Below are 20,481 nucleotides of genomic sequence, written 5' to 3'. Positions count from 1 at the left end.
GTCCCAGAAAGGTATCAGCTAAAGAAAGACACTGACTTTAACCTTGCAGTCCCTCAGCTCCACTGTGGGATTGTCAAGAACCTGGTTCTGGGCCATAAAAGAGTTGGGAGAGATTAGCCTGAATAAAAGAAGATCCATGGGGAACATAATCAAATATGTCAAAGCTGGTTATCACTTAGGAGAAATTTGTTAAGCTCTTTCCCCAGAGAGCAGAACTAGGAATACTGGGAAAATATTGCAGGATGAGATTTTGGTTTCATAAAAGGGAAAATTTGCAATTAGGCCTGGTCAGAAGGAGAATCTATCTTGCAATGGAATTAGAGTGATTTAAATTCTGACCCTCAATTACTACTTATATGGAGTTAGGCCAGTCATATAACTTTTGGGGAGGTCTATTTTCTCACATGTAAAACATGAGGTTGTTAGATAAGATGATTTTTAAGGTACCTTCCAGTTCTAAATCTATGGTGCTATGATTCTCAGGAGATGGTAAGCTCTCGATCAGTGAAAGTCTCCAAGTGGTGGCCAGATGATCAGTTATTAGTCTAGTTGTAGAGGAGTTTTCTTTTCAAATGGGCATTGGGCTTAAGGTCTTCTAGGGTTTATAGCATTAGGAAAAAAGCTCTGAGGGAAGAATATGTTTTAAGAGACAGCAGTGACCTGAGGTTCTTCCACATTTCAGGAAAGCTGAAAGAGGAGTGGATCCTGTCCTTGCTGGTGCTGAAGCCTGCCTGGGAGCTCAACGACCAAGAGTGAGAGGAGGGAGTGACTTGGAAAAGTTGAACCAAAATGGCTGGAAGGAGAGGTGAGAACTCCAGGAGAGTTGGGGGACCAAATGATTCGCTCTGGATGTGTCATAGGCCAACCCAGTACAGGGAAGACTTCTTTGAGACATAAGACTCATGGAAGGCTTATTCTGAAAAAGAGAAGGTTTGGAGGTCTAGTTTAGGCTTTCAGCTACAGTATATCTTCCAAATCCCTCTTTAGCAGAGATCTTAGAAGTAACATCCTTTTCCATTGGCTATTCCCATAGAACAGCGCATTACTTTCAAAGGGATCTTCTTTCCTGGCCTTCAGTCAGAGAATCTAAGAACTTTGCTTTGATCTTGTTCAAGCACCTTTCATGGCTTTTCATTATGTGTTTCTGATCATCCTTTGGCACAGAGAGTGGCTACTGCCCTAAGCTTCCTGCTGGCTCATATTAGTAATAAGAGCAGAACAAGAATCTGTACTTCCTTATGCCAAGTTCAGAACTGGTCTGATTTCTTGGTCTCTCTGATGGCAAAGCAAACATATCACATTGTAGGACTCTAGAGAAGTCAGTGAATGCCCCCCTCCCATGTGAGCCAGTGGAAGTATTTCAGTGAGGAGTTGAAAAAGAGTTTGGGTTTAATAGAATTGGGTTTAAACTTTTAATTAAAAGTTTAAATATCCTATAGCTGAAAACAAAGCTGAAAATTCAATTACTGGGTTCCCCCCACCCACCCAGGCCAGAGGTCTTTCCCCTTGTGCAGATCCGCTATGACCTTAGAGCCAGAACATTGGCTCAGTGTTCTAGAGAATATTATCCATGAACTTCATATCTCAGATCCTATGAAACTGGCCAGCCTTTCTCAAGATCCTTCTGAATGTGGGAGCAGCATCCCTAACTTCTACTTCTTCCATGAAGCCTTCCCTGGTTTTCCAAAATCAGGAATATTCCTTCCCCCATCACCACTTCACGTATAACATTTTCCACGTACTTTCCAATGGACTTGTCCTATATTATTGTCTTACCATTTGTTGTTATTTCAGTTGTGTCCAACTCTTCATGATCCACTGACCATGACATACTAGTACTGTCCATGAAGGTTTTTTGGCAGAGATACTAAAGGAGTTTGCCATTTCCTTCTGCAGCTCATTTTACAGATGGGAAAACTGAGACAAACAGTTAAATTATTTTTCCAGAGTCACACAACTAGTAAAATGTCTAAGTCCATCTTTGAAAATGAGTCTTCCTGACTTCAGGCCCAACACTCTATCCACTGTGCCACCTAACTCCCCTTATCATCTATCTACTTATCTATATATTTGTGATTTAGCCATATACTACTCTTTGAACCATATATCATGTCTTAACTAAATGTCATGCATAGTATTATATACCCAATAGATTTTTAATAAACTCTTGTTATTAGCATATTGTTATTTTGTATTATAATGGGGGATTTCCAGCCTAACCTGGTGTGGGATAGGATTTTTCCCTCATACTTACCTTCTCTTCCCCCAGCCATACCTTTCCTGGACCCTATCCATCCCCTAGAGGAGGCAGAAAGAGTTGTTGTGCTCCAGACAGTCCAATCCCAGGTGAGTTGGACTTATTCTATGTCCTGAATTTCCCTCTCATGTTTCAAAGGCATTTCCTTCCCTTATCCCACAACTTCTTTGCCCCACAAAGCTTTATTTTTTGACCTGAGCCTCTCACTGTTTTTCTACCAGGAGAATGGCACAAAGAATTAGAAAACTAATACACTGGATGACAGAATCGGGACTCAAAAGTATTTACAGTATGGAATGATGAGACAGAAACTAATTGGACAAAGTCTAATGGTGATAAATGTAAAATCTTCCACATGCGTTCAAAAAGTCATCTGTCTTATCCAAGAGTAGAGAAGGCATCAAGCTAGATTTTTCTTTGCCTTTTACATAGCATGAACGAACAGAGTGGATTTTGTCAGACAAAAACATTCAGAGTTCTAAACTAAAAAAGTCTAGTGCTCAGGAACATAATAATTCTGTTGTCTGCTGCTCTGGTCGGAACACACCTAGAGAGAAGACTGAGAAACTAAGGATTATCCAGAAGAGGAAAGATAGAATGACCTTGTCATATGAGGGTCAGCTAAAGGAATTGGAAATGTTTCATAGAAGATATGAAATAATAATGTGAATAACTAGAATTTGTGTAATAATTTAAAGTTTGCAAAATATCTACATTGTTGTTCAGTCTTGTTCAACTCTTTATGACCCCATTTGGAGTTTTCTGGGCAAAGATACTGGAACAGTTTGCCATTTCCTTTTCCAGCTCATTTGACAGATGAAGAAATTGAGTTAAGTGATTTGTAAGGTCACATAGCTAGTGTCTGAGGTTGGATTTGAACTCAGATCTTCCTGATTTCAGGACAGGCACTCTAGTCACTATACCAACTAGCTGAACATCAGAACAACCCTGTGATTCAAACATCTTCTCAGGTACATAAAAGACTAGCATGTGGAACAAGGATTTGGTGTGTTCTCCTTGGCCCCACAGAGCAGAACAAGGACCTGATGGGTCTGAGTCCCCTGGGGGTATGGTCTCCTCCAACACCATCCTGCACCCCACTCTGGTGGAGTCTTCACCCAGTAAGCATTTAGTAAATGTTTGGTGAAGTGGAACAGGAAGCTAAGGCTGTTTCTTTAAAAGGAAGAGACTCCTTACAAAAATAGAATCAGCTGCTTTGTGAAAAACCAAGGACACTTATATGTCAAAAGTCCTTGAGATCATTCATCAAAAAAAAAACATTTACTAGTGACAGGAGTCACAAATATAATTCAGGCAAGGAAACATGAAATGAACTAGGACTTTTTAGTCTTCAGGAGATAAGGCTCATGGGAAGGAGAAAAAGTGGAAGGAAGGAAGGAGGAAAGGAAGGGAGGAGGGAGAGAGGGAGAAAACAAGCATTTACTAAGCACTTAGTATGTTCCAGGCACTATGCTAAATGCTTTATAAATCTCTCATTTGAACCTCACAACAATTCTGTGAAGTAGGTGCTATTACTATACTCATTTTACAGCAATGATTTGCCCAGGGTCACATGGCCACTAAGTATCCAAGGCCAGATTTGAACTCTCCAGAGCCAGTGCACTCCCCATTAGACCAAGGACATAACAGTTGGGTTCAAGGATTCAAAAGTCAGTCATGTTTATTTAAAAAAAAAAAAAAAAAGGTATTAGATTGTCCTGCTTGGGCCCAGAGAGCAGCATTGGGAGCAGAAGAGGAAAACAGGCAGATATCCTAGGCTGGACATCAGGAGAAACTTCCTAATTGTTAGAGGGACTGACCTTTGGTGGAACAGACCAGATGATGGTATGTTCCCTCTCACCAGAGAGAACTAGATGTGCACTTGATGAGCATTTTGCAGTGGGAATTCTTTCCCTGCATGGATTGACCTCTGGGATCCCTTCCATCCCTAAGAATCTACGGGCCAGAGAGTTCCTTTTGATAGCAAGGATGAGATTAGTACAGGGGTCCTCAAACTACACCCGCAGGCCAGATGCAGCAGCTGAGTATGATTATCCCCTCACTCAGGGCTATGAAGTTTCTTTATTTAAAGGCCCACAAAACAAAGTTTTTGTTTTTACTATAGTCCGGCCCTCCAACAGTCTGAGGGGCAGTGAACTGACCCCCTATTTAAAAAGTTTGAGGACCCCTGGATTAGTAGAATGTTAGCTCCTTGAAGGCAAAGACTATGTCATGTTGGACGTATAACTCCAGCCCCAAACATGGTGCCAGCCAACACAATAAACACTTACTGATTGAAACTACAATTGGACTAAACAGCCTATAGGTCAATGCTATCAAACTCAAATAGAAACTAATCTTTTCAGGTGCCTATTGATTTAGAAAACTACAAATTAACATTATCCACCTAGAATTCTATTGACATTTATTTTGTTAAACGTTTATTTCCTGATTACATGGTAATCTGGTTCTAGCATTCAAGAACAGTTGGTGACCAGAGAGTGCAATGGGTTTGACACCTCTGCTCTGGGGTATTATCAAATCCAAAATTATCTTGATTCTCCTGGCAAGCTTTTTCTTGCTAATTCAACTCATTTTCTTCTCCAAGTATCTGGGTGATCACTTTCTGAGCTCCACAATTTCAACCTTAATTATTTAAATATACATCTTTATTAAGTCTCTAAGAGTTTGATGTAGGCTTGAGTAGGGAAACGGACCTCAGAGAGCATCTGATCCAGTTCCTGCCTGAGAAGGAACCTACCTTGACATCATCCCTGACAAAAACTACACTTCCACAACCACTTCCAATAACTTGTTTTAATCCCTCCCCAACCCTCATGATGGTAAGACCTTCACTCTTCTCCCTCAGACCCTGAGGTCTCTGGGTGAGCAGAAACATGTTCTGTGTTTCAGGAATCCATGACATTCAAGGACGTGGCCGTGGACTTCACCCCCCAGGAGTGGGTACAGCTGAACCCTGCTCAGAAGGCACTGTACAGGGAAGTGATGCTGGAGAACTTCAAGAACCTGGTCTCCTTGGGTAGGAACAGTTTCTCATTACTCCCAACTGGCCCACTCAAGCCACTCATTTTGGTGGCCATTCTCCTCTGTTCAGAGAACAAAGAAGTGGGAGAAGAGTTTATAATCAAGACTCCCACCTTCCCAGTCCTCTTGGGCCTTGGAACCAGGACATTTCTGCCAGGTTAACAAGAATTTATTAAGCATACTTAATGACTTGATAGAAAGCCCTGGTTCCGGGGCCCAAGGGGACTGGGAAGGCAGGAGATAAGCTCTGGGGATTCAAAGAGAGGGAGAAATGTTCCTTCCTTCAAGGAATTCACAATTTAATGAGGGAAACAACATGCAAACAACTATGTACAAACAAGCTATGTAAGGATAAACTGAAGGAAGATGTTAACATTGAGAATGGTAGCATTTTAGCTGAGATTTGCAGGAAGTCAGAGAAGCCAGGAGGAAGAGATAAGGAGTGAGAGAATTCAAGACATGCAGGACAGCCAGTGAAAATGACTGGAGTCTTATTCCCTGTTTCCCAGAAAAAGTCTATGCTTTATATGGGTATTTTATATGAGAATTTTTCATTATGTAATTCCTAAGGCTGTAGTTTTCCCATCTTCTATTTCCCCAATTTGATGACTCCCTCAAGGAGCCAAGGAAGATGCCTCCATTGATCATTGAGAGAAATCATTGGTTGAGCTCCTTCTGAAGTCTTCCCCATATTCCACTGGGCTTCCCTATTATCTTCTCTTCCCAAAGACCAAGGCGCTAGAATGTAAACCCCAGGAGAGCAGACACTGTCTTATTTCAATTGTGCCTTCTTACCCTAGCCCTAAACATGATGTTCTTCATGCAGTGAATGTTTAAAACAAATTTACCAAATGAATGATGCTGGATGAATGGAGTTCCTATGGGGCAAAACTGTGGGGTGACTGTGTCCCAAGCCTGGCCTCTTTTCCCATAAACAGGCTTTCCAGTATTTAAACCTGAAGTGATCTCCCATTTGGAGCAAGGGAAGGATCCTTGGGCCCAAAAGAGAAGCAGCTCTGGAGACATCTGTCCAGGTGAGTGAGGGCCATAAATAGGTGCAAGTCATTGAAAGGAGTCCCTCAGCTGGTTCAGGAATTTGGAAACCCCTAATCAACTAGTTTATTAATCCTATCAAAAAAGAAAATGTAGTTAACCTGTTTAACCTTTGTAATACCTGCATCCATTTCTAAATATTTGCCACCCATCTCTTTAATGAACTATCCTTGAACTTTCCTAGGACTAGAAGTCAAGCTCAGTGGCCTGTGGTTTACAGACTCTGTTCTCAGGCCCTTCTTTTAAGATTTGGGACATTTGCCCTCTTATCCTCCATGATCTTTCAGACATCACTGCCAGTAGCTCCGCCATCACATCTACCAGCTTCCTCTGGCCAAGTGACTTAACTCATCAAAAGCAACAAGATATTCCTTTTTATTTCATTGCACTTATCTTTGTTCTGGTATCAGTTAGTCATATTTGTTGCTGTTTCATCATTTCTAGTATAAAGTTTCTGCCAAGGAAAAAACAGAAATAAAAAGAAGTCCTGAGCAGCTCTACCTTCTCTTTGTTCTTAGTTATCATCATCCCATCCACTCCAAGCAAAGGTCTTATCCTTTCTTTACTATCCCTTTTTCTTCTAATAAAACAAAATTGTAGCTTCCCTTGCCTGCCTCTGCTTATTCTGAGGTTCTGTGTTCCTCACAGTTTTTATAGAATTATACATTCACATCTTCTGTTAGCTAAAATGGCATAATAGGCAGAGTATTGGAAATCTTCCTGAAGGATGAAGATACTTGCAAACTGTGTGACCCCAGGCAAGTCACTAATCTGTTTGTTTGTTTTTTCATCTCTAAAATGGGGATAATATTATCACCCACTTTATAAGATCCAATGAGATAATCATTATAAAGTGCTTAACACAATGCTTGCCAATATTAAGTACTATATAAAAGTTAGTTATTACTATAATTATTATCTTCCAACTTTTTTATTTTTTTAACCTCTAAGTTAGTTGGTAAGTTCCTTGTAGAGCTGGCCATATTGGTCTCTGAGGACATCCTTACTAGAATTATTTCCTTTCATTTCTTCAGAACTTCATTCTTGAGAGAAAAAAAAAAAAAGAAAGAAAGAAATATCTATATAAACATATTTCAATATATAACATACAAAGGTACTTATGGTTTAATGACCCCCATTTTTTTTCTTTGCTGAGACAATTGGGGTTAAGTGACTTGCCCAGGGTCACACAGCTAGGAAGTGTTAATGTCTGAGACTAAATTTGAACTCAGGTCCTCCTGATTTGAGGGCTAGTGCTCTATCCACTGCAGCCACCTAGCTGCCCCATGACCCCCATTTCTATTGGAATTCACACCACTCACTGCTCTAGAGCATTCTACTCCGTGGGATCCTATTTTTTCTCTGAATTCTTTTGAAATCTGCTTCCCCAAAATCTAAGGTGCATGTCAGAATACGCCTAAATTCTCTCTCCTCTATCACAAATTTTAGGCTGTATTACTCACATATTTCCAAAGTTCCCATCATTTCCACCCCAGCAATCTGTTTCCTCTCCTTAATAAGAATCTGATCCTGGATATAATTTCCTTTGTCCATCCATCTTTTGCAGAAGGAAATTATAATTAAGGCAAATCAAGAAGTTATAGATTTTCATTGCCTTTAGCCATAAGGAGAGAAGCTCTAACAGATATTGAGGTCCCATCACTATTATATCATGTTCTATGCCACACTTCTCATCTGTTTCTCAAACTCATCATCTGTTTGCTTCTTCTGCCTGGGTGGTTTGTAGTTTATTCCAATAACAAAGTTACTTTTCTTCCCTTGATTTTCACCTAAATACTTAACCATCATGTTTCTCTTCTCTGGTTCCTGGATTTGATCACATGATTATGTTGTTTTAATTTACCCTAGCCCTCCCCTTTTACCTAACCTGTTATTTTAGTTACAGTATATCCCTGCCAAGCCATAATCCAATTCCACTAATGGTAGCTATGAGGTCAAACTTGACCTCTCACATTAGGATCTCAAGTTCCTCTCATATGTTGAATAAACTTTGAACATTTGTCTAGAGCTATTCGAGGCCATGGTTTTTACTACTGACTCCTTTCTTTCCTTTTGTCTCCAATGAATTTGTGATATCCCAGCTGCTTATTCCTTTTCTTCAAATTTGTAATCTTTTGTTCACCTTCTTTGTGTCTAAGAATCTGTCAACACCAAACTGAGCCATCATCTACAAATAGAAATCCCATTCTCAAATACCATCATAGGAAAAAAAAATATAGGAGCTAAGAAAAACCTTAGCACCATGCAAGAAGGGCCCTTAGAACATGAAATGTCAGGGTTGGGAGGGCCCTTAGAACCCAGGAAGTCAGGGCTGGGGGGGGGCCCTTAGAACCCAGGAGGTCAGGGCTGGGGGGGGGGGCCCTTAGAACCTAGGAGGTCAGAACTGGGAGGGCCCTTAGAACCTAGGATGTCAGAGCTGGGAGGGCCCTTAGAACACAGGGGGTCAGAGCTAGGAGGACCCTTAGAATATAAACCATATAAGATTTACCCAAGGATTTAGCTAACTAGGAGACATGATTCTGACACCCCTTATCTCCATGGTGACTTTGTCATAGTCTTCACTTTGCTCCGCTCTTCTGCCATATGTAACTGTGTTAATCTTACCTATATCTTGATAATATCTTTCTTCTTTTCTTTTGAGAACCCATTGGATTTTACATTGTTGTAACTCCCTGTAACTAATCTAATTCCCTTCCTTCTGATGATGACTCTGCCTTTTTCCTTGACATCAATGACAGAGCCATTTTATATTTTCAGTTTTCTAGAACTAAGGAGCCCCTTTTTCACGGACTTTCCTTCCCATTCTACATCAGTACCTGTATGTAATTTCATCTGGATTCACTCTTTCTTGTCCCTCATTAAGGCCAAACTCTGCTGAGCTCTGCTCTGTTTTCAGGGAGTAAAAAAAAATTCCCTTTTCTAATTCCCATCTGTCTTATAGAACCAAACAATCAGATCTCACTGATCTACTCCTCCCTCTGCTTCTCCTCTGCCCTTGGATCATGGTTTGAGGGCCACTTCCAGTCCTCCTGCTCTATATATTGCTATTAAACTCAGCTGACTCTGGAGGAGAAAGTGGGGCAGGGGACCTCGCACAGCCCTCCCTCACTGAAATCCAATTCGATTGCAAATTACAGCATCACTCCATGATGTGACAATACTCCTTGAGAATGAAGGACAAACCACAAGAAGATCAAAGCTTATGGTTTGCCCCAGCTATTCTTAATTATCCAACTCCAACTGATTGATGAGTCAGTCATAGAAATGTGAAATTTTGGAATTGGGAAAAAACTTTAGAAATCATCTCTTCATCATCAGTATTCTGAAGATAAAACTGGAGACTAAAGGAGTTTCAAAGACCCACAGCTGACTTCAATATCTCTCAACAGCCCGACTATTTAAAGAAACACAGTTTTGCAGCACTACTGTCGAGTATTAAGTCCATGTTAATGTGTCCCAAATATTAAAAAAAAAAAAAAAGGTCAAGTTCGTGCACAATAACTGTCTCCTATAGCCCAACTAACTCTGATCTCCAGACAAGTATTTTTGCTTCTTAATCTCAAATTGATCTTATCCCAGACCTTGCATGGGAGGAGTAGCTCTCTTTTCTTTAGCACCTCAGGGTTTACAAAGAACTTTGCTCAATAGCTCTTTGAAATGTTAAAAAAAAAAAAAAAAAAAAAAAAAAAAAAAGGTATCTTGTCCATTTTACAGATGTGGACACAAAAGTTCAGACAAGTCAGCCAGTAAGTTTGTGAGCCTGAGATCAAAGCCCTGATCTCCTGACTTCAGTTCCTTACTCTTGTCTTGTAGAACCCGTCTTCTTCCACCCAAACCAGTTTCCTTCCCCCCCAGTCTTCTCTATCACTGGTACTACCATCTTCAGTCTGAGGCTAGAAAAATCATTCAGTAATTCTTTGAATCTTTTCTCTCTATCCATTTTATCTGGTTGATTACTGAATTGTCAGTCTTTTCTATGAGACATTTGCCCTTTATGAATAGTTTCTTCTCCATCCCCCCCCCCCCAATCCACTTTAGATCATTATCATTCTAAGGATCCCCTCCCCCATTCCAGCTTCTTCTTGTCTCAACCCACCCAGCATGCAACCACCAGAGGAATTTACATAAGACACTTCTTTTTAAGAATCTATAATGAATCCCTATTCAAAACCTAAACTCCTCTGCCTGGCTCTCAAGACCCCTCATAAACTGATACCATCCAAGTCCGTTTCCTTCTACTCATTTTCTATCCCAAACTTCCAGTCTTCTGAACTTCCTTGTTCCTTATTGTTCTGGGACCACCAATCCTCCCAATCACCTGGGTTCCCTCTGGGTCATCTTTGACGCCATTCATCTCCCACATCCTCCTTTTTTCTTCACCTCTCTTCCTCCTTTGGGTCCCCTTCTCTCCCCTCATAGCCAATAGCAGAGTTCAGATCTTCATCATCTCATGCCTGGACTATTACAGCAACCTTCTAATTATAAGTAATGGGCAGGAACTGGCTTTCTTTTTATTAATTGTACGATCAATGCTTAGCACAGCACTTGGCACACAGTAAGCACTTAATCAATGTTTATTGGATCGGATCGATTGGTCTTCCGGCCTAAAATCTCTCCTCAGTCCTTCACCCTACAGCTCCAGACACTGTGCTAAGCACTTTTTACAAATTTCTCCTTTGGTCCTACAACATCCCCAGGAGGTAGGTGCTATTATTTATCATTCCCATTTCACAGTTAAGAAAAATGAGGTAGAAAAAAGTTGAGTGATTTGCCCAGAATCCCACAACTAGTAAGTGAACTCGGTTCCTCCTGACTTTAGGCTCAGCACTTTATCCACTGCACAACTGGGCTGACTCTACTTTAATATCTAACTTAAATTTGTAAGGCTCTAGGCAAATACATTTTTATCAGTCCTTGACTTCTTATCTCAATCCTGTCCAGGAACCTGTCATTCTTTTATTTTCAGCCCCTCTAGTCACAGATTTCCCTAACTCCCCATCTTCCCTTCTCCTGAATCTCTTTGACTACCTTGTATATTGAAATATCTAGCTCCCATTAGAACTGTCTCCTGCTCCCTTCTCATTTCCTCATCAAAACCCTCAACTGTATCCAAGTGCCAACACCTAAGCATTATTCCAGTGGTTCACCTTTCATTTCTCTCTGGCACTGTTTTTCTCCCAACCCAAGAAATAGAACACTTTGAAGCCACAGTATTATCTTTGACTGTTTCCTGTTTCTCACTTTTCGTATCCAGGCAATTGCCTAGTTTGTTTCTTTCCAATTCTGCCATGTTTCTCCCATCCATCCCATCCTCTCTATTCCCAGTGCTCCATAGTACAATCCTTTATTACTTCTTGCCTCCACTAATCCATTATTCATTCTACTGTCAGGATGATCATGTTAGTCCTCACTCAAAAATCTTCAGTGGTTCCTATGTCTTCCCAAGGAAAATTCAAATTCTTATAGCATTGAAGGTCTTCTAGAGCCTGGTGCTACCTTACTTTGCCAGTTTTATTACTATGAGACATTTGCCCTTTAAGGATAGTTTCTTCTCATTACTACTTTCCATGTAGTCTATATACCAACCCAGTTGGTCTGTTCTCTGTCCCCCAAACACATCATGAAACTTACCACCTCTGTGCCTTTACTCACTCTGTTCTCCTAGAATCCCCTCCCTCCATTTCTCCATCTATTGAATTCTGACCCATCCTTTAAAGCCCACGTCAAATGCCACCTCTTCTAGGAGTCTTCCCTGATCAGGTGCAGCTACTAATGACTCACCTTCACCTAAACTACCCAAAGTATTTTGTTTTGTGAGCTAAATTCCAACCCTAGTTCTTAGAGTTACTAACTGAGGGTGGATTAGTTCCATTTCTGCTTCTTAACCTAACTAATTAATAGAATTAATACTTTCATTATGTACATCCCAAGGTTTTGAGGAAAACGTTTTGTAAGCTATAATAACAGTAATCATTTAGTGCCTACTGTGTGCCAGTCACTTTGCTAAGCACTTTACAAGTATTTTCTCATTTATCCTGGGAGGTAGGTGCATTTATCCTGGAGGTAGGTGAAATGGGGAAATATCCCCATTTCACAGATGAGGAAACTGAGGCAAACAGGTGAAATGACTTATTCAGGGTCATAGTGAGTTTCAGAGCCCTTAAACTCCTATACACCACTGTATTCTCTAATGTAAATTTAGGAAGGTGATCTGGAATACTAAAATCCAGGACAGGAAAAGGTGGTAGTCTCTGTTATCTGCCACTTGTATCACCAGTGGAAAAAGTCCAAGGAGCACAAGTTTCAGAGCAGAGCCGTAGTTACAGCTCTAGTGTCAGGGATGTAGGGGTCCCGGCTATGAGGCTCTACTGCTCCCATTCCAGTCCAGCCCTTGCCTTTTACATCCTGAATAAAAGACTTGGCATATAAGCACATCTCCTGAAGTGATTATTCTAAAACCTTAAACTTGGGCTTATGCTCTTAAGGAAAGAACTGGTGTCTGAGAAGGAGACCACTATCAGAAAGGCAAAAGCAGATTAAGAAAACATGAAGCTTCAGTAAATGACAGGAGAGACAAAACAAAAGGGACCAAGGTGGAGTGGATCTGGATCCAAGGAAGTCCATCGGAGTTCTGGATGGAGTTAAGATGCCCACATGGGTAATATAGGTTGGGTTCTTAGGGCTAAACACTGGAGGCAGGGAGCAGGGAGCTCTAACCTAAGGTATAAATCAAGGTCGGGAACTGGTGATATTTCTGGTGGGGCAAGAGCGAATGGAGGGAGGTAGTATTCACGTTCCCTGACATCAGGAAAAGAGGGCCACAGGTCTTACTCTGTCAGGAGAAGTTGGGTTTTGAGCTTCTTTGGGACTGCGTCATTTAGTACATGAGGGGGTAGGATGGTAAATGCTTAACAATCAGCTTTCTTTCTGGGTACTTCTTCATTTATCAGTGCAGCAGCATGAGAGATATGTTGCTAAATGTTTAACAATCACCTTTCCCATGGCGAGAAAGAATATAGTACCACCTCATTAGCATTATTAATATTTTCTCCATCATTTTTTTTAAGTCTAGACAATCATCAAAACAATAAATCAGTCCTGATTAAAGCATTTCCTGCTTTCCAAGGTGGAAATGAAAATTTTACAGTTGTTATTGAGAGCCAGTTTTAGCTGGCCCCAGCATATTCCTGGATACTGTACTCCTTACATGATTTATTGTGTGATGTTTCATATTCCTCAGCTTCTTAAACTATGATTTGCAACTCTATATGGAGTCTCAAATTGAAGGTGGGGGATCACAAAATTATGATTTATTATCAGTATTTGATTTGTATACCTATTTTAAATACCTCCATATCTGGAGTCACATAAAAATTTCTTGGGCAAAAAGGGGTCACAAGTGGAAAATGTTTAAGAAACCCTTGAATACCATAGTTACCTGGGTTTTTACCTCACATAGTTGCCATAATTCTCTAAAATAATAGGTGTTTTAATAGTATTAAACTATCAAATACTATTTGATGATCAATTCTGATGGACATGGCCCTCTTCAACAATGAAATGAACCAAATCAATTCCAATAAAGCAGTAATGAACTGAACCAACTATACCCAGCGAAAGAACTCTGGGAGATGACTATGAACCACTACATAGAATTCCCAATCCCTCTATTTTTGTCTGCCTACATTTTTTATTTTCTTCACAGACTAATTGTACACTATTTCAAAGTCCGATTCTTTTTGTACAGCATAATAACTGTATGGACATGTATACATATATTGTATTTAACTTATACTTTAACATATTTAACATGTATTGGTCAACCTGCCATCTGGGGGAGGGGGGGGAAGGAAGGGAAAAGTTGGAACAAAAGGTTTTGCAATTGTCAATGCTGAAAAATTACCCATGCATATATCTTGTAAATAAAAAGCTATAATTAAAAAAAAAAAAAAAAAAAAAAGGTGTTTTAAAAATGTTTGTCTAAGGAGTGACTGAATGAATGATTTTTTTTTTCCAGATTGGGAGACAAGGTCTAAGACCAAGGTGTCATCTCTCATGAAGGATATTCCTGAAAAAAAATCATACTGGGGCAAGATTATAGAAAAACTCAAAAAGAATGGTTCCAGGAATTCTATGGTGGGAGAGGCATGGGAAAGCAGAGAGTTTAAGATGCAACAGAGAAACGAAGAGAGACATTTGAGGCTAATGGCAGTCACCCACAAGAAAGCATCTCCTGGAGAATCAGACCATGAATTAGGAGGAAACACCAATATGAAGTCAGTTCTGATTGACCAGACCAAAGGCAAGAGGCTTCTCTCACCTGGTGCTTCTGAAGCAAGCTTGAGAGAAAAGGACTCAGACCTAGTTCGGCACCAGAGGAAACTATATAAGTGCCTTGGTTATAAAAAGGACTTTAAATACTGCTCTGCTTTTATCCAACATCAAAAGATTCACACTGGGAAGAAACCCTATGAGTGTAACAAGTGCAGAAAAGCCTTCAGTGACAGTTCATCCCTTATTAAACATAAAAGGACTCACACTGGGGAAAAGCCCTATGAGTGTCATGAATGTGGGAAAACCTTTAGTGTCCAGTCATCCCTTACTACCCATCAGAGAATTCACACTGGGGAAAAACCCTATGAATGTAATGACTGTGGAAAAACCTTCAGTGTCCGATCATCCCTTACTATCCATAAGAGAATTCACACTGGAGAAAAGCCCTATGAATGTAATGACTGTGGAAAAGCCTTCAGTGTCCGATCATCCCTTACTATCCATAAGAGAATTCACACTGGAGAAAAGCCTTATGAATGTAATGACTGTGGAAAAACTTTCAGTGTCCGGTCATCCCTTACTATCCATGAGAGAATTTACACAGGGGAAAAAGCTAATCAGTACAGTGGGAAGACCTTTGGTCAGAGCTCACATCTCGTTCTTCACCAGAAGATGCATACTGGAGAGCAGCCTTATGAATGTAATGTATGTGGAAAAGCCTTCAATAACAGTTCATTCCTTACTAAACATCAGAGAATTCACACAGGAGAGAAGCCCTATCAATGTGACAAATGCAGGAAATACTTTAGTGACAGGTCATCACTGACTAAACATCAAAGAATTCATACTAGGGAGAAACCTTATAAATGTCATGACTGTGGGAAAGCTTTCAACCATAGCTCTCTCCTTAAAAAGCATAGGAGGATTCACACTGGGGAGAAACCCTACAAATGTAATGAGTGTGGGAAAACATTCAGACAGAAACTAAACCTTACTCTACATCAGAGAATTCACACTGGAGAAAAACCTTATGAATGTAGTGAATGTGGGAAAGCTTTCAGTGATTGCTCGTTCTTTATCAAGCATCAGAGGATTCACACTGGAGAAAAACCTTATGAATGCAGTGAATGTGGGAAAGCCTTCACGTGGAATGAACAGCTTACTCTACATCAGAGAGTTCACACTGGGGAGAAGCCCTATGAATGTAATCAATGTGGCAAAGCCTTCAGCCAGAGTCCACACCTTATTCGACATCAAAGAATTCATACAGGAGAGAAACCTTATAAATGTAGGGAATGTGGGAAGGCCTTCAGCCAAAGCTCATCCCTTACAAAACATATGAGAACTCATACTGGAGAGAAGCTTTATAAGTGCAATGAATGTGGCAAAGCCCTGAGTCAGAGCTCATCCTTGGCCAAACACATAAGAACTCATACTGGAGAGAAACATTATAAATGTAGTGAGTGTGAGAGAGGTTTCAACAATAGACTGTCCTTTATTAAACATCAAAGAAAGCATGTGGAAGAGAAACTCTGTACATAAAGGGAAGCCCATCGAACGCCAGCTCAACTGGCACAAAATAACAAAATATCGAAAAATTCAGACCAGTGAGAAAAACTATGAGAAGAAATAACATGATAAATCTTTGGGACAGTTCAGCCTTTATTAATGTGAAAAAAAAATTTTTACCAGATAGAAATTTCATTAATAAAGTGACTTTATCAAATGTTTATCAAGCACTTAAGAAAGCAGTAAGTGCAAGGAGAAAGGGGGATTACAGAGAAGAATAAATAAGGTAGGGAAAGTGATTCAAGATGCATTTATTGAATGCCTACTGTGTACCAGGCACTATTCTAAGCACTGATGATACCAGAAAGACAAAGAAGAGCTCCTGCTCCCAGCGCAGTTAGCATAGTACTAAGGAACACTGGATTTACCAGAAGACCTAGTTCAAAGCCCAATTCAGCCATTTAGTAAGAATGACCTTATTAGAGTACATATCTCCCTCAGTTTCAAAAAGAAATCAGACTCAATCTTCTCTAAGTTTTCTTCTGAATCTACAAATATTTTTATCTTTAGCACTTTGAGACTCACAAAGGACTTTCCTCACCAACCTTTGATGTAGGTAGTCAGTAAACATTTATTAAGCACCTACTGTGTACTAGGCCCTGTGCCAAGCACCGAGAATACCAAGAAAGGTGTAAGAAGCCTATTCTCAAAAAGCTTCCAGTCTGATGGGGAAGAGAAAGCATGCAAACAAGATATTTGCAGGATAAAGCACTACTATTACCTCCATTTCACAGATGAGGAAATTGAGAGGTTAATGAATCAATCAAGTCACATAGCTTGTACAGCTCTCAGAGTCAGGATTGGAATCCAGAGCACCATTCCACTAACTTAGAAAGAGTTGTTACCTGGTTCTAGAATCATAGCACCTGAAATCCAAACCACCTGAAAACCAATCCTGAGGCTGCCTACCTGTGTGACCTGATGCAAGTCATTAACCACTCAGTATTTCAGTTTCCTCATATGTAAAGTGACAGGCTTGGACTAGCCTAGGAATTAATAATGGAGCAGGTTCCAGATTAGGAGCTTGGAAGTAAATGAGTTAAAATGTAAGTGAAGATAGGGTAGCTGAGACTCGGTCTTTTCCTCTTTCTCTTGGCCTTGTACTTATAGATATTCATAAATCCTTGGTAAATGGAAGAATGAGTATTTTCATGGAAGATAATAGCTATTTCTCTTAATAATAAAGCAATCCTTTTTAACATGCTAATGCATATAGGAGCTTCTGAATCCTTGAAAAGGGACTGGAGATGACACAAAAGAGAGAGGGCCTTCCAGCTGAGCTAGGAAAGATAATAACATTGAAGCCCTAAGAAGGCTTTTTATAAACTTGAAGGACTGGAGGAAGATGGAGGATAAAAAGGCATAAAGGGAATTTGGAACTTCTCAACACAGAACAGAGGTAATGTGGGAATTCCCTTCTTCCTTTCCACAAAGGCCAAAGAGACAAGATGGCAACATAAGAAAAAGGGAAGCTTTGGGAGAAAACTGGAAGCCAGGAAGAATTGATGGAGACTGGGGACTCAACTAAAGGAAACTGAATAATGGGCTGAATTCCCCTAACTAGGGGAAAGACTAAAAAGTTTATGGAAGGAGAAGCAATATTGTAGAGGAGCTAGAGTGCTAGACTCCTCACTTCTAAGTCAGGGAGAAGAGAGATCAACAGCCCCCTCAGGGACTTTACTGCTGGGTAACCCTAAGTCACAACATTCTCTGAGTCTTATTACTTTTGAAAGATGATGGTGTTAGACTCAGTGTCCTTCAGGATCCCTTCTTTTTCTAAGTCTAGGTTCCTATAACCCAACTAGGAAGAGTCTAATAGAGTAAAGTTGGCTTAGACATGGACCAGCAAATAAGAACCATGACTTTTGGGTTGAGATTAGACACAGATCAGGAGTGAGTTTACCAACACCACAACCAAGTTGCAGTTCCTTCTTTGGGATATGAAAATATATTGGGGTTTTCAGATGGCTAACAGGAGGGAGAGTGTTGGAAGAGGCTAATGAAATAAGAAAGGCTTCAGGAAAGACCCACCAGATCTATCCTCCGCTAGTATGGACTCTCCCATCCTTTGGGACAGAGGGAGACTGCATCAGGGGCTCCTAACTGCAATCCCCAGAGGGATTATAACATTTCTTCCTCCTTAATATCTTTAGCTATCATCAGAATAGAATTGATCTATAATTGGTGACTTGGAAAAGGTGTCTAGGTCGATCTATAAAACTCTTAGAGAAGGAAGGTAATACTATCGTCCAGGCCACTGCAAAAAGTGGGGTGCTTGCATCCTTCTGTGGGAGGAAAACGTGTTTTATGAAGCTCCTACAGGTTTTTAGTCCTCCTATACCTCTTACTGGACCCCCATCCCTCTCCTTGAATCGCCATCTCTCCCTGAATCGCCATCTCTCCCAATAAGCCTCCCCATCCCCTTAATGAGTCCCAGTCTTAGCCACAGATGTCCCCATCTCCTTACTAAGCCCCATTTACCTCATTCAATTTCCATGTAACCACCCATACCATTAGTCCCCCTGCATCCTTGCTGAGTCCCATATCTCTCTTGCTCAGCACTCTGATCTCTCCCCTGGTCCCCTCAACATTCCATTTAAGCCCTATCCCTTTCTCAAGCTATCTACTTCACAGACTGTCCCTGCTAATTGAGCCCAATCGTTTCATTGATCACTAGTTCATGAAAATTAATTGAAGCTTGCAAGACCAATTAAGGTTTGATAAGGGTCCCTCCACAGATGGGTTGCCCCAAATCCTGCAAGGCCAGGAAAAGAAAAAACCCAGACCAGGAGAAGTGTGAGTTTCAGAGCTGATACAATTTTGCAGGATGATGGAGACTATGATGAATCCAGAAGAAAATAGAGAAATGAAAATCTTCAAAACATAAGACTATTGGGGTTTGGAGGGATATTAAAATATGGGATGTGAGAACTAGGAAGGTCTTAGAACATAAAACTCAGGACACAGACTGTTAAAGCTGGGAGGGAACTTAACATGGAGACATCACAGCTAAGGAAGAAAAATCTAACAATAAAAAAATGTAAACTCCTGATTTTACAAATGGGAAAACTGGGGCTCACAGAGAGGAAAAGACTAAATCCAAAATTGAAACTAAAATCTTATGTGCAGACCCAAGTTCTTTTTCCTACAGGAAGATGCTCCTCTAAGAATCTTTCCTGGTGATCTCAACCTTAAGATTCTCTTCTTGCTGACAAAAACAAAAAACTAAGGGGATGAGCTGAGCCTTGAGGAAGTTAGGATTTCTGAGAAGCAGAGGGGAAAGCATCCAGACATAGGGCACAGCAAAAAAAGACAAAAGCAGGAGTCCAGAGTTCGGGGAACAGCCAGGAGCCCAGATTGGCTGAGTGCCTGAAGGGGAAGCAACATGCAATAATCCTGGAAATGTCTCACATAGCACTAACCGCTGTCTCTTACCACACCATTCAGTGTTTGCTCATATATTGTACGTGAGCCTTCTATCGCCCTAATGAATCACAGACTGTTAGCTCATGCAAGTCAGTTGAAATCTTGGGTGTAGTCCCAGATCTGCAATTAACTCATTATGTGTCCTCAGTTAAATCCTTTGCCAGCTCCAAGCCTCAGTTTCTCTATCTTTATAATGAAGGGATTGGATCTAATGGTCTCAAAGGCCCTCTTCCCTCTTATATAGAGTAGGCACTTTTAATAAAGGCTTTTTGAATTGAATTGAATTAAATACAATTTAAAATTTGATACATCAACTGGGAAACAGTAGAACTAAATTCTCATTCAAGTTATGATACTGAGTATTTTCCCCAAGGCAAAGAGGAAAGCTGTTGAAAGCAATAGAGATTTAGCATTAAGAAGACACAGGGGTGAATCCTGGATCTCGTCAATACCTGTGTGATCTGGACAAGTCAGTGAACCATTCTGTGTTTGAATTCCACATCTGTAAAAAGAGAGAACTTAATTAGATGACCCTAAGGGCAAGATAATGTTCCTTCCCTGGCCCTATGGTCCCTTGAGAGGCTGTCTGGCAGAGTGCCTAAAGAACTGGGCAAGTCAGGAAGATCTGGGTTCAAATACTTCCTCAGATTCTTATCAGTTCACTTTGTGGGCCTCAGTTTCTCATCTGCTTGGATTAGATAGTCTCTTCCAGCTCTAGGTTGCTGATATTAGGAGCTGCTGTGGGGGATCCAAAGAGGAGATGGACAGGAGTCAAAATAAATGGGTTATTGTTCTGCAGCTTCCCCAGCAACAAGATTAGATCCTCCCCATGGGAA

The 20,481-nt window shown here is 40.5% G+C and overlaps 1 protein-coding gene across 1 annotated transcript; it reads left to right on the top strand.

The window, feature by feature from the left end:
• The first annotated feature begins 620 nt into the window (after positions 1-620).
• On the top strand, positions 621-18,446 carry LOC100934684 (zinc finger protein 260-like). The gene is made up of 5 exons (XM_031948277.1): positions 621-805; positions 2,270-2,346; positions 5,171-5,297; positions 6,241-6,336; positions 14,394-18,446. Exons 1-5 carry the CDS (start codon positions 790-792, stop codon positions 16,190-16,192), a joined length of 2,115 nt encoding a protein of 704 aa, XP_031804137.1. The 5' UTR covers positions 621-789; the 3' UTR covers positions 16,193-18,446.
• Positions 18,447-20,481: the final 2,035 nt, after the last annotated feature.

This window comes from Sarcophilus harrisii, chromosome 1 (assembly GCF_902635505.1).
Source record: "Sarcophilus harrisii chromosome 1, mSarHar1.11, whole genome shotgun sequence".
In the NCBI taxonomy this organism is placed as follows: domain Eukaryota; kingdom Metazoa; phylum Chordata; class Mammalia; order Dasyuromorphia; family Dasyuridae; genus Sarcophilus; species Sarcophilus harrisii.
Note: the sequence above shows the minus strand (reverse complement) of the source record. Positions and strands in the feature narration are given on the sequence as shown.

Excerpts from the sequence above, each read along its gene's own strand:
- LOC100934684 (XM_031948277.1), top strand. Across the intron at positions 5,298-6,240 it reads CAAGAACCTGGTCTCCTTGG|GCTTTCCAGTATTTAAACCT; the intron begins GTAGGAACAGTT and ends TCCCATAAACAG. Across the intron at positions 6,337-14,393 it reads CTCTGGAGACATCTGTCCAG|ATTGGGAGACAAGGTCTAAG; the intron begins GTGAGTGAGGGC and ends TTTTTTTTCCAG.